The 19,923-nt window shown below is 42.5% G+C and overlaps 1 protein-coding gene across 2 annotated transcripts in view; it reads right to left on the reverse strand.

Moving 5' to 3' along the window:
• LOC144691697 (NXPE family member 3-like) overlaps positions 1-19,513 on the reverse strand; it is a 61,031-nt gene extending 41,518 nt beyond the window's left edge. For both annotated transcript variants that reach the window (XM_078560055.1, XM_078560054.1), the window contains exons 1-3: positions 19,311-19,513; positions 6,195-6,370; positions 161-948 (exon numbers count right to left, since the gene is read on the reverse strand). In XM_078560055.1, the coding sequence (XP_078416181.1) occupies positions 161-948; positions 6,195-6,308 (902 nt within the window). In that variant the 5' untranslated portion in view covers positions 6,309-6,370; positions 19,311-19,513. The remainder of the gene's footprint in view (positions 1-160; positions 949-6,194; positions 6,371-19,310) is intronic.
• Between the last annotated feature and the right edge of the window lie 410 nt (positions 19,514-19,923).

Raw genomic sequence — 19,923 nt, forward strand, 5'->3', positions numbered from 1 at the left:
CAACTGAATGCCACAAAATAGCTTAAATACTCTAACTTTCTAAAATTGTCAATTTTGACATTTTGAATTGAAATTCCAGTGTCTGGTTCTATCATGTGCTCAAGATCACAATTGGTAGGCAGAGAGGAAGATATAAATAAAATAAAATCAAATGACATACCTTTGAAAATAATGTCCTTCTTCTCCAATTAAGAGGTTCTGCTCATAACCCCCCATCATATGGTTGATACGAGCAGAGCAGGGAAGCTTCTTCGGTTTGTAACAGAACCAGGGCTCCCCAGTCCTGTAATCGCCAAAGTCACAGAGAGGTTTAGATTGAGGCAAACAAAGATTACATACAGTGGTCTCGAAAGAATTTCCTGATTTGAAGGCACTTTTAAAATACACTCTGTCTGGTCGTTCCTTGCGTAGCCTTTCAAGCACTTGGATCCCTTCACTGGGATGAACAAGGGAAACAGACACTTCAACTTTCCCTGGCCAAGATAAATTAAAATTTATATAGTAAAATCCATTTTGGTTATCTACAACTGTTCCTGCTGAACCAGCTTTTAAATCTGGGGTGTGGATCCGGCCTTGGAGATAGTCACCCCCATATTGCTTTGGGTGGCCTTCAAAATCAACCATTTGCAGCATCACTTGTAACTGATTCCCAACGTAGAAAGTCTTTGTAGAATTTAAAATTACAAAGCGGACATGTGCTGGGTCACTGCTTTTCTGAAAGGGCACAGCAGGGCTGGGTGGTTTTGGCCATTTGATCATTTTCATAAGGAATGCCCCCTCTGACCTTTCTTCAGGGGTGAAGCTGTGATTCTGGTAGCCACATTGCAACAGTCTGTCTGTCCATGGAACCCTCTTTAGCTCCATTTGTTGTTTCTTTGTGGAATTAAACTTTGGAACTGGGTAAATCCTCCAATTTTGTTCTGCTCCGTTGACTGAAGAGTCATGAAACTGTGAAAAGGAACAACTTTTTAATACAGTAGGTTTTTTTATTTCCAATTTTTATTGGCTACTTTTCAATATACCACCTACTTCAGTCAAGAAACTTCATTCAGTCAAGAAAGAAACAGGGAAGGTGCTTATAAACAAAGATTTCCTCAGCGTTAAAGATCATTCCACTCCACAATTAAAGGGTGTATAGTTAAATACAATAGTCTGTATTTGAGCATCATATTCTCAATGAACAAAGGAATCATAGGCAGTGACCTCTGATTTGCTGGGATAAAATGCTGTTGTGGAGGCTCCCTATCATTAGCAGGAGCTTGAAAGATCAGCTCCATGCTGTCCATCTCAGTGGCCTTCCTTGGCATTTTTACTGTGCATGTTTCTCCCTCATTCCACTTGTCCTCCCTTCCTAGACTTTAATTTTACATGTGCAACTCTTCAGGTTTGATTACTTAGCCATTGTGATCAATGTACCCTGGTTAACTATCAATTTTATTCATAATCTTAAAGGTCATTAACTTATGTCATGAGATGGAAACATCTGAACACTTTAGGCCCGGAGTTTTGCTGCTGAGGTGGGTAGCGTGAGTCAGGAAATTTCCCAGCTTGCTGCACCCACCTTGGAAGAACCCCTCCCAAGCGGAGAGATCTTTGCTCTGCCGAGTGGGATGGTGGGTGGGAGGTGCGGGTGTGGGATGGAGTCAGGCCTGCCGCCCCTGGGCGCGGGTTAAGGTAGGCTATTTAAACAACTTGGTCCCAGTTGATTTGTTAAATTTTAGGCCCTCTAGCTCTCACCCCATCAGGTCCACCCACTCTGCATGCCACCTCCCTGCCCCCTTGCCAGCTTAATGCCAACTCATGCCAATCCATGCCCCCACACACCATGTTTGGCCCTTACACCCTCCAGCCAATGCACCCAATAGACTTTAGGAGCCATGTTGTAATTAAATAAAATAAAGGCCTAAATATCTATTACAGAGTTCAATATATTGAAAAAACACTCCAATTCAGGAAAGCCGATAAAAATTTTTAAATCTCCTCAAACGCTTAATCCCTTATAAAATCAAACAAACTTCTATTCATAGCCCCATATCAAAAGCAACTAATCTTTTAATAACCTCTTTGAGCTGTAAATCGAACTGTGAACTTAGGATCCCTTGCTGAGACAATTACAGTAATAGCCCTTATGGAAATGTCAGCAAACAGCTATTGTAACTGCTAGAACAGAGATCTTTCAACTCTTATTGATACAGACAGCCTGTTTTTCTTTAATTTTTGAAGGGCTGTGGATTTTAAAAGACCTCACATCATGACAGTTCTACCGATCTAATCTGCATTTCAATAGCACTTACATCCACTCTAAAAACACATGACTTCCACACTCCGGGTTAAGGCCCTTGCTACACCAGAAATGGGACATATTTGAACTCAGCACTGAGGTGAAATGGCCCTGCTGAACTTGGGTTTCCCTCATATGTGAATCATATCCCACCCCTTTTGCCCTACTGACGAAAATGAAATCTTTTGGAAATGGGGGCGGGACTTCCACAGCTGGGACCCGCCTGCCATTTTTAAAGATCAGTGGAATCTCCAGGACACTGTGAAAATCCAGGCCTTAATTTCTTTTTAAACTTACTTCTGGAGTATCAAACCAGCAGTGCTGGTCAGCATCCATTATAGGAACCATCCAAATTTATTTTTGATTGAAATAATTTCAGAGAAATACATTAGGTTCAGATTTTATATCCCATGGTGTAACTTCCACGCTGCAACTTGGGTGAGGGTACTGATAGAATGGAAATAATGGTGCCGAGTAAATACTGGCGTAAATTATTTACTTGGGACTTTACTGGTGTGAAACTAACACAGTGCCACAGATGTGCTATTGCAATGGCACAAGTCTCCAAGAAATTCTGGGCCTTATGTAGTTCACGTATTGCGGCCAAAAACAGGAACTGATAAGTAGCCTGAAGAGTTAATCTCTTGCTGGTATATCCCATAGAACGCAACTGTATACATTCCTTTTTAATTCAATAATAGAAAGTAGGTCGATTCTGAAAAAGAAAGAAGATTCATAATTCAATAGGTTTCAATTTAGATCTTTTTTATCATGGGCAGAATTTTGCCCTTGGCAGAGGTGCTCGGTGGGGCGGGTGGGGGTGGGCGAGGGTGGTCGAGAAGCTGACCACCTCCTGCGATCGGCACCGCAGTGTGATTTCACATTGGGCGGGCCAATCAAGGCCCACCCAGTGTGGAACGTGGGAGGCAGCACTCAGCACTGCCGGTGCGGGTCGGGGGAGGAGGGTGGGCGGGCCTAGCGCGAACTTCATGCATGTGCGCGAAAAAGCGCTTCAATCTCCCTGAGGCACGGAGCTGTCACTCTGTCACATGAGCAGGGACATGCTTTTAATTCAAGTGTAAAATTTTTATTCTATTTTTATTTGCTTTAGGAAACCTCATCCCGCCCGTGGATGAGGTTTCCAAAAAAGGGCAAAGACCGCTTGGCGTTTTCGTCTGCCCCGCCAACCGTAAGGTTGGATGGGCAGCATAAATTTGAATTTAATGACTTTCTAATGGCCTTAATAGGCCTTTTAATTGTCGGCGGGTATGCTGCTGACTCCGGCGTGGACCCACCGATCGAAATATCGCGGGATTACGCGATGACGTTGGATACACTCTCCCGACGTGATCGCGCATCATTTGATGCTGGGCTGGATCAGGCGCGCACCCACCCACTGAGCTCAATTTCCTGCCACATATTTTAACAAGCCGTTGAGTTGCAGTTTGAAATGCTGAAGTGAATATAATTGAAAGGTAGCAAAATGAAACTGCATGTAAGAACACAATAGTAAGTGGTGTTACGAAGTACGAGTGTACAGATTTAATACTTTGCTCAAATCTCAATCTAAGGTCACACAGAATGGTGCCTTTAGAGGTCACAGTGCAACTTACAGAACAGAAAGTGTAAAGTAAATGGATGAGTCTGGACAGGAAAATTGAGTGAGGTACCAAATGGGTTGCAGACTCATGAGTCTGTTTCACGCTTCTGGTGAATTACAATTCCAACCACAAGATGCCTCTTGTTAGACGACTATTGAGCACCTCTTCATACTGAACAAAGTGAGTTCGGGCAGAAATCTCCAAACATACTGCACTGCTCATATAAAATAACAGGAAGAAAATATGCCCCTCACTTAAAAAGGCAAAAACATGGTTCCCTCAATGGCTTGGTGTTGAACACAGGGGTAAGAAAGTTTATCTCCTCCAACTCCAAACTGAAAATGGGCAGGTGGGTAGTTAAATTGGAATGAGTGAAATTCCCTCTCTTTTCTTCCTCATCTGGCACAAGAGCCAGACTTTATGAGTGTAGGAGGCAGCCACCTGAGTCATGCACATCTATGTCACCCTATTACATCAATAGTACCCCAATGTTGTTTCAACAAAGAAGTGGGGTTCCCGTAGTTGCTGGCTCAACAGCTAAAATTTGGCCAGTTTAAAACTTTCCTCTCTGGAGTCAGGAGGAGATGGAATCTTTCTTTGGACACTCACAAGGAAAGTGCAGACCTCCCTGCTTGGACTCCAGCACCCCTATGCAAACCGTTGACTGCCCCAGAACCCTTGTTGCACTCGTCTCAAATTTACCTTGGGCCCAGTGTGGGACCTTTGTGCTTTCCAGGTTCATGCTGCTCCCCACTAAATTCCCAATAATTTTCCATCAGTAAGCTGGTCAGTGAGGTGCAGTTATTAAAACCCATTGGAACTCCTGCTGCTGCTCTCGTATCGGTTATGTAGCCCTTCAACAAGAATGCATTTAACTTAAAGTGAGGCAACATTAAAGGGTCAAGCAGCTGTAATCCGAAAGCAGTTTGTAAATTGACAACCATCAGAAATGGGCCAAATTTCTCATCCCAGGAACCAATGGGACTATTAACTGAACTTTTATAACAAGCTGGGAACTGAAATGAAATTATTCATACAAACGCACAGACATGATGGGTTGACTTCATGAATGTGTTAACCAAGAAATAGCTGAAGCAATCAGGCCACTCAATGATGGGATGAGTTTGTCCAGATTTAAGTGATTGCCCTGACCATTGCACTCCCATGGTTATTCTGTAACAGGACTTACAAAATAGTGACTATGGTTCCATTGTGCCTGGATCAGCCCCCGCAACCCTTGAAAATGTGAATACCAAGACTGTTACAAAGGTAAAACTTGTCCATCAACCTGTTGATGCCATTAAGCCCAAAACTATCCCCATCAAAACACCGAAGCATGTTAATGAATGATTCACAAAACCATGATGTGGAATTGGTATAAGATTTAATACTTATGATCAAAAGGGGGAGTTGTATCAATCATTGCATGGGTGTGATCTTTGTATGCATGGAGGGTGCATTTAGGGACTGGTGAGTGGCTTGCAAGGATGACTGCATGAGGGATTAATCATCCACAGAGATGGGAACAAACTTCCCTGAGTGATCGTCAGGGTGAGTACTGATGTTTTTTTTATTTGCTTGTGGGATGTGAGCGTTGCTGGCCCGGCCAGAATTTATTGCTCATCCCAAATTGCCCTTGAGAAGGTGGTGGCGAGCAGCTTTCTTGAACTGCTGCAGTCCCTGTGATGTTGGTACACTCACGGTGCTTTCAGGGAGGGAGTTCCAGGATTTTGACACAGCCACAGTAAAGGAAAGGCAATATATTTCTAAGCCCCTGACCTACACCACATGGACTGTAGTGCTTCAAGAAGTCAGCTCACCGCTATCTTCTCAAGGGCAATTGGGAATGGACAATAAATGCTGGCCTCGCCAGCAACGCTCACATCCCATGAACGAATAAAAAAAAATTGAGGAGAGTTAAAGTGAACAGAATATATGGGTCATGAATTCAAGGGAGCAATGATATAGGTTCAGGTGTGATGCTCTACTACCCTATGTCCAGTCAGCTTGTTGGGTGACACCCACTGCCAAGACTCACATATGGAAAACAGTTACTTTGATAAGGTACTGGAGGGAGATTGCTGCCCATGGAACAGGACCTTAGAACAGGAGAGCAGGGTGGGAAATTAGTAGAAAACATTGAAGAGAAAATGCAAGGTAGAAGAGAAAATCTCATGGGAAATAAAGCAGAAACAAAACATAAAGATCCTACTGAGATTTTCCATTTAAATCACGTTTTTCATCACGACCACTTCAAGTCTTGTTTAGCATATCAGTTTACTCTGAACGGGCTGTTTTATTGCTCTACGTACCTTTATCCAATTGATGTTTATAACCTGAATTAACAATGCCATCAATGCCAACAGCATGAAAAGGCTCAAGAGTATGGAATAGGGAGGTAATGATTTTGTCGGTTTTCGATCCATATTTGGGACTCACAGAGTACTCGTGTTATCAATGTCTGGCCAACCCTTCCTGCTTCTGAAATCTGAAAAAAAAAGCATAACCAAGCTAAACACAGGAGAAACCTGAGGCCATTCTTGCCATCATATCTCCTGCATTGTTTTATATTTTACTTAAAACAGCAACACGCCAAGAAGTGAGCATGCATTTGTCTACTAATGTCAGGTTGCCATAGCAAGGAATGGATGAGATAGAAGAGAAAAAGTGCTGAGACCACTGAAATCAGAGAGCCTGCCTAGTTTTTGTGGTAAAGTAGTGATTACAGTGAAGATAAGTAATCTCTATTTTCCCTCATGCATGATTGCTAAGTGGCAAATCAGTAAATAAATGCAGTGATGAAAACTTCACATTGTTCAAGAAAATTAAAAATAAATTAAACGCATTAAAAGATAAAGAAAGAGCCATTCCAAAGGTGGAGTGTCTGAATAGCAGAATTATAGCCTTACATTCAAATCATAAAACTCAGTTTGTTCGTGTGACCATGCAGATGTTGATAATTAATGTAATTGGTCACATGCGATCATTTCATTCTTTGATCACCTAGTGAGGACATTGGGAGTGGTTCTTGACTTTGTGCAATAATGTAAAATGGGTGATAGGGAATCAACAGCCCTTTTTACATCTCTATTGACATTTATTTTTATTGAAGTTAGTAGAAATACAAATCAGGAGAGATGTGCAATTATCAGCAATTCCACGTTATTGTCCAAAGTCAAAGTCTGACTCTGGGAATATGTTAGCAAAACAGTCAATACTGTGTCCACAATATGCTGGCTTCTGCCCCACTCAAACAAGGTTATGAACATACGAACAAAGAGCAGGAGTAGGCCATTCAGCCCCTCGAGCCTGCTCCGCTATTCAATAAGATCATGGCTGATCTATTAGTAACCTGAAATCTACACCCCACATACCCCAGATAACCTATCACCCACTTGCTTGCCAAGAATCTATCCACCTCTGCCTTAAAAATATTCAAAGACTCTGCTTCCACCACCTTTTCAGGAAAAGAGTTCCAAAGATTCACAACCCTCTCAGTGAAAAAAAATTGCATCATCTGTTTTAAATGGGCGACTACTTATTTTTAAACATTGACCCCTAGTTCTAGATTCTCCCACAAGAGGAAACATCCTCTCCACATCCACCCTGTCAAGACCCCTCAGGATCTTATATGTTTCAATCAAGTCACCTCCTACTCTTCTAAACTCCAGCAGATACAAGCCTTGTCTGTCCAACCTTTCCTCATAAGACAACCCACCCTTTCCAGGTATTAGTCTGGTAAACCTTCTCTGAACTGCTTCCAACACATTTACATCCTTCCTTAAAAAAGGTGACCAATACTGTACTCCAGATGTGGTCTCACTAGTGCCCTGTACAACTGAACCATAACTTCCCTACTTTTGTATTCAATTCCCCTCCCAATAAATGACAACATTCTATTAGCTTTCCCAATTATCTACTGTACTTGCATGCTAGCCTCTTGTGATTCATGCACTGGGACACCCAGATCCCTCTGCCTCAGAGCTCTGCAATCTCTCACCATTTAGATAATATGCTTCTGTTTTATTCTTCCTGCCAAAATGGACAATTTCACATTTTCCCACATTATCCTTCATCTGTTCATCTGTCAGATCTTTGCCCACTCACTTAACCTATCTATGTCTGTTTGTAGCCTCCTTATGACCTCTTGACAACTTACTTTCCTACCTATCTTTGTTTTATCAGCAAATTTTGCAACCATCCCTTCATCCAAGTCATTTATATAAATTGTAAACAGTTGAACTCCCGCACTGATCTCTGTGGCACACCACTCGTTACATCTTGCCAGCCTGAAAAAGCTCAATTTATGCCAACTCTCTGCTTCGTGTTAGCCAGCCAATCTTCTATCCATGCCAATATGTTACCCCCATACTATAAGCTTTTATTTTATGCAATAAACTTTGAAATGGCACTTTATCAACCTTCTGCAATTCTAAGGACAGTACATCCACTGGTTCCCCTTTATCCACAGCACATGTTATTTCCTCAAACAACTCCAATAAATTGGTTAAACATGATTTCCTTTTCACAAAACCATGTTGACTCTGCCTAATGACCTTGAATTTATCCAAGTGCCCTGCTATAACTTATTTAATAGTAGCTTCTATCATTTTCCCTACAACAGATGTTAAGCTAACTGGCCTGTAGTTTTCCACTTTCTGTCTCTTTTTGAATAATGGAGTTACATTTGCTATCTTTCAATCTAATGGGACCTTCTGCCAAGATTTCTAAATCCAGTCTTAAGCAGGGATAAACAAACTCTCTACTAGAGGACAGCTGTATTTAGTTAATTAGGTGACTAGCGTAACCTGATTTCTAGCAGACCTGACTCATCTGAGTGTTATGATAGCAGCTGATGTTAATCCTGAGCAAGCCAGGTCTCAGATTGAAATCTGTCTCGCCTTACTATAACCTGTTTTTTTTGTATTGTAGAAATGTGGGGGGATAGCTGCTGAACACAGAAGCACATGACTTCAGTCGTAATTTTTAAAATTCGAAAAATTAAAGTATTTATTAAAAGAAAAGATAAAACTTAAACACACAAGATAAAAGTTACACCGTTAGAAAAGATCTTATAAAATAACCCCTAAAAATGTTTTACCAAAGGTACACAATGAGACTATATTTTTGGCAACAGCCTTTATAGATTCTTAATTGTAAAATCCAGGAAATATTACCCAAATCAAGACATTGCCTTTCAATGTAACCAGAAGTACAATCCACAACCTCCCAAAACCAAAACATGCTGATGTGGTTTTCCAAAGGCAGATTCAAAACAAACTGCTTCACAGGACAAATATTCTCTTGGCCTAAGTCTGAGATGCTTTCTTCAGTTAAAAATTATTCACAGCCAAAAACAAAGGAGCTGGTCTTCAGTGAGACATTTACAACAACAACTCACTCCAGCTGAAAATTTGTTCTCATAAATACAATTTTTTTCCTTTCACCTTCGTTCTCCATTGTTCTCACAAATTACTTTAAATTTAGGTTCCCCAAATATTAAAACCTTTTATGTTTCTATGTTACCTCTATTTTGGGTCAATAAAATTTAAAATGTCTGTCCTTGTTTACTCACAAATCTCCAATGATCCTTGTTACCTTTGAACCTCTTTTGAAATGCAATAGCTACACGTCAATTTTAATATTTAACCCCAAATGTAAATTTCAAATCTACTGTGCTTATTTGTAAATTAAAACCCACCATATGGCCTCATTTCAAATGCAAAGAGTTAACACATTTTACTCTTTCATCCCTTAGAATCCACCGACAATTTGACTCCACAAATCTCCCCTATGATTAACCCTGGTTACACAGACAAAGCTTCCCTTACCTACACAGAATATATACATAACATATAAAAAATAGATAAATATATACACATATCATCACACCAGTCACAGATAGTATAAATACAGGGGTCTTGGTGCAAATTGCATGGAGTGAGACTTAACAGCGTGAGCAGCTGGGAGTTTGGAAAGTGAGAGTTTGGTGAAGAGGGGAAGGTGGTGCTCCTTTCATTTTCTACCTTTTTCAGCCTCCAGTATTTGGTTCTTACTTCAGTACAAAGGAAGAAGCTGATCGGTGAGTAACTAGTAAGTTATTCTGCTTATAATAAATAGTTGTAAAAGTTAAAGTATGGCAGGGCAGGTTGGTCAAGTGGAACATGCATCCTGTGGAATGTGGGAAGGTACGGATGCACCCGTGTGTCCGAGACAAACACATCTGCAGTAAGTGTCACTAGCTGTAGAAGCTTGAGCTCCAGGTTTCAGAACTCAGATGGAGTCACTGTGATGTATCCGCGAGGCAGAGAATTACATGGATAGCACATTTAGGGAGGTGGTCACACCGTAGGTTAGGAGCATGCAGGCAGAGAGGAAATGGGTGACCTCCAGGCAGTCTAAGAGAACCAGGCAGGTAGCGCAGGAGTCCACTGAGCTGATTTCGCTTACTAACCAGCTTTTGATTTTGGATACTGGTGAGGGCGATGATTCCTCAGAGGAGTGCAGCAAGAGCCAAGTCCGTTTCACAACGGATGGCTCAGCTGCACAGGAGGGGAGAAAAAAGAGTGGGCGAGCAATAGTGATGGGATATTCATTATTTAGGGGAACAGACAGGCATTCATGCAGCTGTAGACGTGACTCCAGGATGGTATTTGCCTCCCTGGTGCCAGAGTCAAGGATGTCACAGAGCAGCTGCCGGACATCCTTCTGGGGGAGGGTGAACAGCCAGAGGTTGTGGTCCACGTTGGTACCAATGACATAGGCAGGAAGAGGGATGAGGCCCTGATGGCAGATTTTAAGGAGTTAGGAAAGAAATTAAAAAGCAGGACCTCAAAAGTAGTAATCGCAGGTTTACTCCCAGTGCCATGTGCTAGTGAGCATAGGAATAGGAGGATTGAGCGAATGAATCCATGGCTGGAGAATTGGTGTAGGAGGGAAGGCTTCAGATTTCTGAGACACTGGGGCTGGTTCTAGGCAGGCGGGAGCCGGACAAGATGGATGGGTTGCACCTGAGCAGGGTTGGGACTAACATCCTCACAGAGAGATTTGCCAGTGCTGCTGGGGAGTGCTTAAACTAGATTCGCAGGGGGATGGGAACCTGAGAGCGAGCTCAGATTGGAAGGAAGCAAAACTGGTAACAGGAAGTATAAAAGTAGTAAGCAAAATTAGAAGGCAGATGAAGTGAAGGCCAAGCATCAAAGACGATCAGAATGTGGAATAATGTTAAAAAGACAAAGTTAAGGGCACTCTATCTGAATGCGTGTAGCATTCGCAATACTATAGATGATTTGAAGGGACAAATAGAGGTAAATAGTTATGATTTAATTGCCATTATGGAGGCTTGAGGCCAGAACCTCCTTAGTGGGCAATCAGCGTCCGATTGCCGCTCTGTGCCCAATTACTTACTCCAAGTTTCTTCTGTGCCTGTCCCACTCGACCTTTCAACTCAGGCCAGGCATGATGCAGGCAGCACAGCTGTCCTCGAGGCCCAGCATTGCTGTCCAGCAGAGTTGGATTGAAGAAGGACATGACCCACTTTGATGGCCCTGGCTGCCGTAAATCATGGTAAATCAGGTAAGTTAAAGGTCCCATTGAAATTGGCAGGCCAGGGAGAAGGTAAGTGGAGAGGATTTGGGGGGTGTGGAGAGTTGGAGGTCGGGGGGATTGGAGGTTGAGTTTGGGGAGGTAGGGTGGGGTCTTGGACTGCGGGGAGCTTTGCTGGGGTTGGGGGAGGTGGAGGGTTGGACCTGGCGGGGGCTGGGGCTTCAGACCTCGTGGTGGGTGTGTTGACTGGGCAGGAGGGGGTCAGACCTTGGTGGGGCAGGGGGTGAGGGGGAATGAAGGGTGGGGGGTGAGGGTGTCAGACCTTGGAGGGTTGGGGGGGGTGCGGGGGGCAGTGGGGGGTTGTATCCCGGGGAAGTATGGGGGCAGGCCTCGGGGAGGTGGGGTTGGGGGTGCAGGGGTGGTCGAACCTCGGGTGTCCGGGGGGGGTGGGGGGGGTCAGGCCTCGGGGGCGTTGGGGGTTCAGGGTGTTGGACCTCGGGTGGGGGTAGGTAGGGGTTGTGGATCAGACCTCGGGTTGGGGGGGGTGGTCGGAGGTAGAGGGGGGAGCAGGTTCAGGTCAGTCGGAGCGTGGTCAGGCCTGTGCTGGGGGGGTGGTTTGGTTGGGCTGGGCCTGTGGGGGCTGGGGGATCAGTGGGGATGGGGAAAACCATGGTGGGGGTAGTTAGTCAGGTGGGGGGGGCATTCCTTGGGGTGGTTTGGTGTGTGGGGGAGTCCCCTGGTGGGCAGGGGGTGGGGGGGGCGGGGTGGGGGGTGTGGGAATGGGGGGAGACCTGTGATGGGGGATTCATGTAGGGCTTTTGCAACAGTTACCCAGAAATTACAAGAGGTTTTAATTCTTCTAACTTTTTCTGGGTAACTATTTGTGTAATACAGCCAGGACCATCTGAATTTTACGATTTAAGTCATATTTTTTGGATGATCCCCAGCCCAGAAGAAGCTGGCAATTCTGGGCAATTGCTGTGCAAACCCTTACTTGTGAAGACCCAAGGGAGATTCCCCAGCGCATCTTTAGTGTACCCCCCAAATCCAATGCTGGAGAGATCAGAAATTACGGCCTGTGGTTACAGGGTGACTAAGAATGGAACTGAATATTCAGGGATATTGGTCATTCAGGAAGGATAGGCATAAAGGACAAGGGGATGGGGTAGTGCTTTTAATAAGGGACTAAATCAGTATCTTAGTGAGAGAGGATCTTAGATCGAAGGATCATGATGTAGAATCAGTTTGGGTGGAGCTAAGAAACAGCAAGGGGCAGCAAAGATTGGTGGGAGTTGTTTATAGGCCACCATGTAAATACTGTGGCTACAAGAGCAGGTCAGAGGCTAGGAATCCTGCAGTGAGTAACTCACCTCCTGACTCCCCAGAGACTGTCCACCATCTACAAGATGCAAGTCAGGAGTGTGATGGAATACTCCTCACTTGCCTGGATGAGTGCAGCTCCAACAACACTCAAGAAGCTTGATATCATCCAGGACAAAGCAGCCCACTTGATTGGCATCCCATCCACAAACATTTACTCCCTCCCCCACCGACGTATAGTGGCAGTAGTGTAGTAGAACTCACCAAGGCTCCTTAGACAACCCCTATCATCTCGAAGAGCAAAGGCAGCAGATACATGGGAACACCACAACCTGCAAGTTCCCTTCCAAGCCACTCACTATCCTGAACTGCCATTCCTTCACTGTCACTGGATCAAAATCCTAGAACTCCCTCTCTAAGAGCACCATGGGTGCACTTTTATTATTTGTTCACAGGGTGTGGGTGTTGCTGGCTGGCCAGCATTTATTGCCCATCCCTAGTTCAGAGGGTATTTAAGAGTCAACCATATTGCTGTGGGTATTGAGTCACTTGTAGGCCAGACCAGGGCAGCAGAATTCCTTCCCTAAAGGGCATTAGTGAACCAGATGGGTTTTTATGACAATCAGCAATGGTTTCATAGTCATCATTAGACTTTTAATACCAGATCTTTATTGAATTCAAATTCCACCATCTGCTGTGGTTGGATTCAAACTCAGGTCCCAGAGCATTATCCTGGGTCTCTGGATTACCAATCCAGTGGCAATACCACTATGCCACCGCATCCCCCATGTACTTACAATACATGGACTGCAACAGTTCAAGAAGGCAGCTCATCGCCACCTTTTCAAGGGCAATTAGAAATGGGCAATAAATGCTGGTCTAGCCAGCAACGCCCACATCCTAGGAACGAATATATAAAAATAACAAACACCAATGGTAATGTTCAGCACAGTATAACTCAGGAAATTAGAGCTGTTAGAGCTGGAAAATACTGTAATAATGGGTGACTTTAATTTACATATAGACTGGGTAAACCTAATTAGCACATGTGCTGTGGTGGATGAGGTCCTGGAGTGTGTACAAGATGGGTTTCTGGAGCAGTAAGTTGAAGAACCAACTGGGAATTGAGCGATTTTAGATTTATTTTAGGTAATGAGAAAGGGCTAATCAATAACCTAGATGTAAAGAAGCCTTTAGGAAATAGTGACCATAAGATGGTAGACTTTTACATTAAGTTTGAAAGTGATATAGTTTCTTCTGAAACTAGGGGGTTAAATCTGAACAAAGGAAACTTTGAAGGTATAAGGGACAGATTGGCCATGGTGGATTGGGAAAATAAGCTAAACAATCTGAGGGTAGGCAGGCAATTACTAATATTTAAAGTATTACATGGTCTACAATAAATATACATTTCTCTAAAACACAAAATCCCAACAGGGAAGGCGAATCAACTGTAGCTAACAAAAGATGTTTAAGATTGTATTAGATCAAAGAAAGTGGCAAGCCTGAGAATTGGGAGCAATTTAGAATTCAGCAAAGGTGGACAAAGAAACTGATAAAGAAAGGGAAAAGAGAATATAAATGTAAGCTAGCGACAAACATAAAGACAGAGTGTAAAACCTTCCTTAGCTAAGTGAAATGGAAAAGATCAGCAGTGTAGAATCTTCTTTAACTATGTGAAAAGGAAAAGATTAGCAAAGACAAATGTTGGTCGATTAGATAGGAGAATTTATAATGGAGGATAGGGAAATGGCAGAGAAATTAAATAATTATTTTGTGTCTGTCTTCATGAAGGAAGGTACGGAAAATGTTCCAGAAATACTAGGGTACCAAGAGACTTGTGAAAATGAGGAACTGAAAGAAATTATTAATAAAGAGGTAGTACTCAAAAATTAATTGGATTGAAGGTTAATAAATCCCCAGGGCTTGATGAGCTACATCCCAGAAATTGAAGGAGGTGGCTATAGAGATAATGTGCGCATTGTGGTTATCTTTCAAAATTCTATAGATTCTGGAAAGGTTCCTGCAGACTGGAAAGTAGCAAATACAGCCCTACTAGTTAAGAAGAGAGACAGGGAGAAAACAGAACTGCAGACCTGTTAGTTTGATGTCAGTAGTAGAGAAAAATGTTAGAATCTATTATAGAGGATGTGATAACTAGACACTTGGAAAACAATGATATGATTGGGCAGAGTCAACATGGATTTATGAAAGGGAAGTCATGTTTGACAAGCCTATTGGAGTTTTTTACGGATGTTACCTGTAGCATAGATAAAGGAGAACCAGTGGATGTGGTGTATTTAAGTTTTCAGAAGACTTTTGATAAGGTCCCTCACAGGAGGTTCATAAGCAAAATTTGAGCACATGGGATTGGGGGTAATACATTGGTGTGGGTTGAGAATTGGTTAACAGACAGAAAACAGAGTAGGAATAAACAGGTCATTCTCAGGATGGCAGGTTGTTACTAGTGGAGTACCTCAAGGATCAGTGCTGGGGCCACAGCTGTTCATGATCTATATAAATGATTTGGATGTGGGGACCATATATAATTTTTCCAAATTTGCTGATGACACAAAACCAGGTGGGGACATAAATTGTGAGGAGGATGCAAAGAGGCTTCAAGGGGGCTTTGACAAGCTAAGTGAATGGGCAAGAACATGGCAGATGGAATATAATGTGAATAGGTGTGAAATTATCCACTTTGGTAGAAAAAACAGAAAGGCAGAGTTTCTCTTAAATGGTGAGGGGTTGGGAAGTGTTGGTGTCCAAAGGGACCTGGGTGTCCTTGTTCATGAGTCACTAAAAGCTAGCATGTAGCATCCATAAGGAAGGCAAATGGTATATTGGCCTTTATTGGCTTATGAGGAGAGGAAACTGACCTGTATTCCCTAGAGTTTCGAAGAATGAGAAGTGATCCCTTTGAAACTTATAAAATTCTTACAGGCCGTGACAAGTTATATGTATATAGGGTGCTTCCCCTGACTCGAAATAGAGGGCACAGTCTCAGAATAAGATGCAGGCTATTTAGGACTGATATGAGGAGGAATTTCTTCACCAGAGATTGTGAATCTTCAAATTCTCTATCCCAGAGGGCTGTGGAAGGTCCATCATTGAGCATGTTCAAGACAGAAATCAATAGATTTCTGGATACTAATGGCATCAAGGGATATGGGGATAGTGCAGAAAAGTGGCATTGAGGTACATGATTAACCTTGACCTAATTGAATGGTGGAGCAGGCTCGAAGGGCTGAATGACCTACTCTTGCTCCTCTGTCCCTCTGTTCCTATGTTCCTAATGCATAATGAGGCTTGACTGAGAGTCCAGACATCCATTAGACTGATGAAACAGATGTGCCCAAGGGACAACATTGTTTGATTGACAGATCTTTCTCTTAGATTTTTTTTTACACAAGATAATGAGGTGTCAAGTGCTTGTAGTTTCAGCTATTGATATTTTAAAGGTTTGGTTGATTGACATTTTTATAGGGCTGAAGTAAAAGGATTTTTAAAAGAAAGTTATGAATAAATGACTTTTCAAACACTTTTCTACACATGCCATTGTTACCATAGGTTTCATTAGTTCTGAACAGAGTGTAAACTGGGTGAATGGGCTTGTAAGTGTCATAGTTTGGCATGGAGTATATGAGGGGCCATGGGGGGTGGGTGCAAGGACATAGATTGGCATGGTGGGTATGAGCAGGCATGGAAATGGGTGGAGGGGCATATGTTGGCATGGAGGGCATGAGAAAGACCTTTCAAAGGATTCCTTCATCCAGACTATGGTTCACAACACCTCTGAGGGGCCGTGAACCACAGCTCCTTGAAAAGCTGGCCTGTATCTATGAGATTTGTGGGGGGCCTATCCCCACAATGGAGCTGGCCAGGTTGGGAGTGCAGGGTGTGGGCTCATGACCTGCGCCAGCCTGGACCCTTATCCCATGCTGACAAAAATTGGGGATGCCGGGGATGGGGCTGGGAATCCCGGAAATAGGCCCCATCCACCATTTTTAAAGATCTGCAGAGTCTTCCTGACTCTGCAAAAAGGCACCCATGATAATCCTTTAAAAGGTGTTGATTATAAGAACATAAGAACTAGGAGCAGGAGTAGGCAATTCAGCCCCTCGAGCCTGCCCCGCCATTCAATACGATCATGGCTGACCTCATTTCGTCCTCAACTCCAATTTCCCGCCCTCTCCCCATAACCTTTCACCCCATTACTAATTAAAAATCTGTCTATCTCCTTCTTAAATTTATTCAGCGTCCCGGCTGCCACTGCACTCTGAGGTAGTGAATTCCACAGATTCGCGACCCTTTGAGAAAAGTAATTCCTCCTCATCTCCGATTTAAATCTGCCGCCCCTTAGCCTAAAACTATGGCCTCTCATTCTAGAATGCCCCACAAGGGGAAACATCCACTCCATGTCTACTTTGTCTTTCCCCTTTAGCATCTTATATACCTCAATTAGATCTCCTCTCATCTTTCTAAACTCTAGCGAGTATAGACCTAAACTGCTCAATCTCTCCTCATAAGATAAGCCCTGCATCGTTGGAATCAATCTAGTGAACCTCCTCTGAACCACCTCCAATGCAACTACATCTTCCTCAAGTAAGGGGACCAAAACTGTACACAGTACTCCAGGTGTGGTCTCACCAATGCCTTGTACAGTTGCAACAACACTTCCCTATTTTTATACTCTATTCTTTTCGCAATAAGTACCAAAATTCCATTTGCTTTCCTTATTACCTGCTGTACCTGCATACTAGCTTTCAGCGATTCATGCAGGAGGACACCCAGATCCCTCTGCACTGAAGCATTCTAAAGTTTCTCTCCATTTAAATAATAAGTCGCCTTTATATTCTTCTGACCAAAATGGATAACCTCACACATATCCACATTAAACTCCATCTGCCAAATTTTGACCCATTCACCTAACCTGTCCATATCCATTTGTAAATTTCTTATTTCTTCATTATTTGATTATTTGTTCATTTGATCTATCGAAAGAGCATAAAAAGGGGTCTGCTGGGTCACTGGGTGTAAACGGGTAAGAGACAGACATATGTAATGCTGCATTCTCTAAATAAACCAACTATCAAGAAAAGGATCTAATTTCATACTTAACCATCTGTCTTTGGGTCCATTTAACATATGGTGGGATTTGAAAACAAGGATGAGAATTTTAAAATGTTGGTGTTGTTTAATTGGAAGCCAATGTGAGTCAAGAAACACAAGGGCGATGGGAGAGAGGGACTTGATTGAGTTAGGGTGCAGCCAGCAGAATTTTAGATGACCTCAAGTTTATGGAAGGTAGAATGTGGAAGATAAAAGCAAAAAACTGCGGATGCTGGAAATCCAAAATAAAGACAAAAATACCTGGAAAAACTCAGCAGGTCTGGTAGTATCTGCGGATAGGAGAACAGTTAACGTTTGAGTCCGAATGACCCTTCAACAGAGCTAAGTAAAAATAGAAGAGAGGTGAAATATAATCTGATTTAAGGTGGGGTGGGGTGGGACAAGAAGAGCTAGATAGAAGGCTAGTAATAGGTGGAGATAACCAAAAGATGTAAGGTTGTGTCTAGGGATAACAAAGGTATGGATGAGGGTTTCAGCAGCAGATGAGCTGAGACAGGGGCAAGGTCAGGTGATGTTATGGAGGTGGAATTAGGCGGTCTTGGCGATGGTGCCAATATGTGGTCAGAAGTTCATCTGCCTAAAATCGAAGATTGCAGTCAGCCAATTGGGGTAGGAGAGGAATGGCTAAATTCCCTGTTCCATTTTAACTGTCCGCATGTTTGGTTTCTGCCCTGTTTCTTACCTATTACTTGCATTTGCAGGAGTTTGAATAGAAAGTTTCTATTAACTGGATCTATGCTCATCTGCATTTGCACCTCAGTTTCAAATGCTTTTTAGTCAGCACTGAGTTCATCATTATGGATGGCTTCCTGGAGAAGAAATGATTCAAGGGATTTACTACACAATAGTTGAGAAGCTTAAGGAAATAATTAAATTGAGGGGCAATAATATGTTCAAGATTGCCACAACCTAGATTATGGGGATGTAGCGGAAAACTTGAAAAGATGAATAGTTTAGATGTCACTCTTTAATGCAAATGATGGACTAGGATCATAAATTAGTCTGGTTGATACATTCTGCTTTTAAATCTTCAGAAAAAAAAGCATGATTAAAAAATACTAAACACTAAGTAAACTCAGGAGCAGCCACGCTATCAGAGTTTGCATAAAGTTTTATATCTTACTCCCAGAGCAACATGAAAACAAGAAAGCAGTCAGAGTGTGAAACAATCTGTTAATATCAAGCCACAGCGATCAGCTGTCTTTATTTTACCTTTTTAAACAGTAAATATTTTAAACGACATTTTAAGAGATACACATAACCATAACAGGACAGAGTTTTACACCAGGCTATTTAGTCTTGTTCCTTCAATGAACTGTCATTAAAGCTGAAAACATCAGTAGTATTTGTTTGGTACATTAACTCACATTGACTTATTAACAGAGTACAAACACACATGCCAATATACTTTGCAATGTTAACCAACTTACAGTTAATTTCTTAATAATCCGATTGCTTATAGTCAGCAGCTCCTCTTTCACCAGCACCAGAATTGTCTCAAAAATGTCTGTCCATAAACTATATGCTGCTTTTATGTCTCATTTCACTTCTGGAAGTAATTGTTGTAACACTTCGCTGAAATTTACCGATATTTCTTAGGGAGTCTTGCTTTCTTTCCAATTACATTTCTCCATTATCTTCTTGCATTCCTTCAAACTTTAGCTAACGCATGCCCCCAGATGGTTGATTTAAAGTATTTGTTTCATATTTCCAAGCCTATGGGACAAAGGTCTGGTTCCCTGTTTACAGTATTACACCCAGTTAAATGTTACACTGCCAGCTATGCACTAACTACGTAAGAAGACACCCCATGCGATGTACTGTGATCAGTTTTTCCACAAGTTTCTTCACAGTGGTCTCTCCAGCTGTTTTTTACTTAATAATACTTGAGCAAAACAAGTAAAGGAACCAGTTATCGTAACTTGTGGCATTTAAATGTAGAAGTATAAACATGTAAATCAATTACAAAATCAAAAGAATAACAACGATAAAAAATCAAAACGGTTAACAACAGCCACACACTGCACTCCCCTTGCTTTGTGA

The sequence above is a fragment of the Cetorhinus maximus genome, chromosome 16, assembly GCF_964194155.1.
Source record: "Cetorhinus maximus chromosome 16, sCetMax3.hap1.1, whole genome shotgun sequence".
Taxonomy (NCBI): domain Eukaryota; kingdom Metazoa; phylum Chordata; class Chondrichthyes; order Lamniformes; family Cetorhinidae; genus Cetorhinus; species Cetorhinus maximus.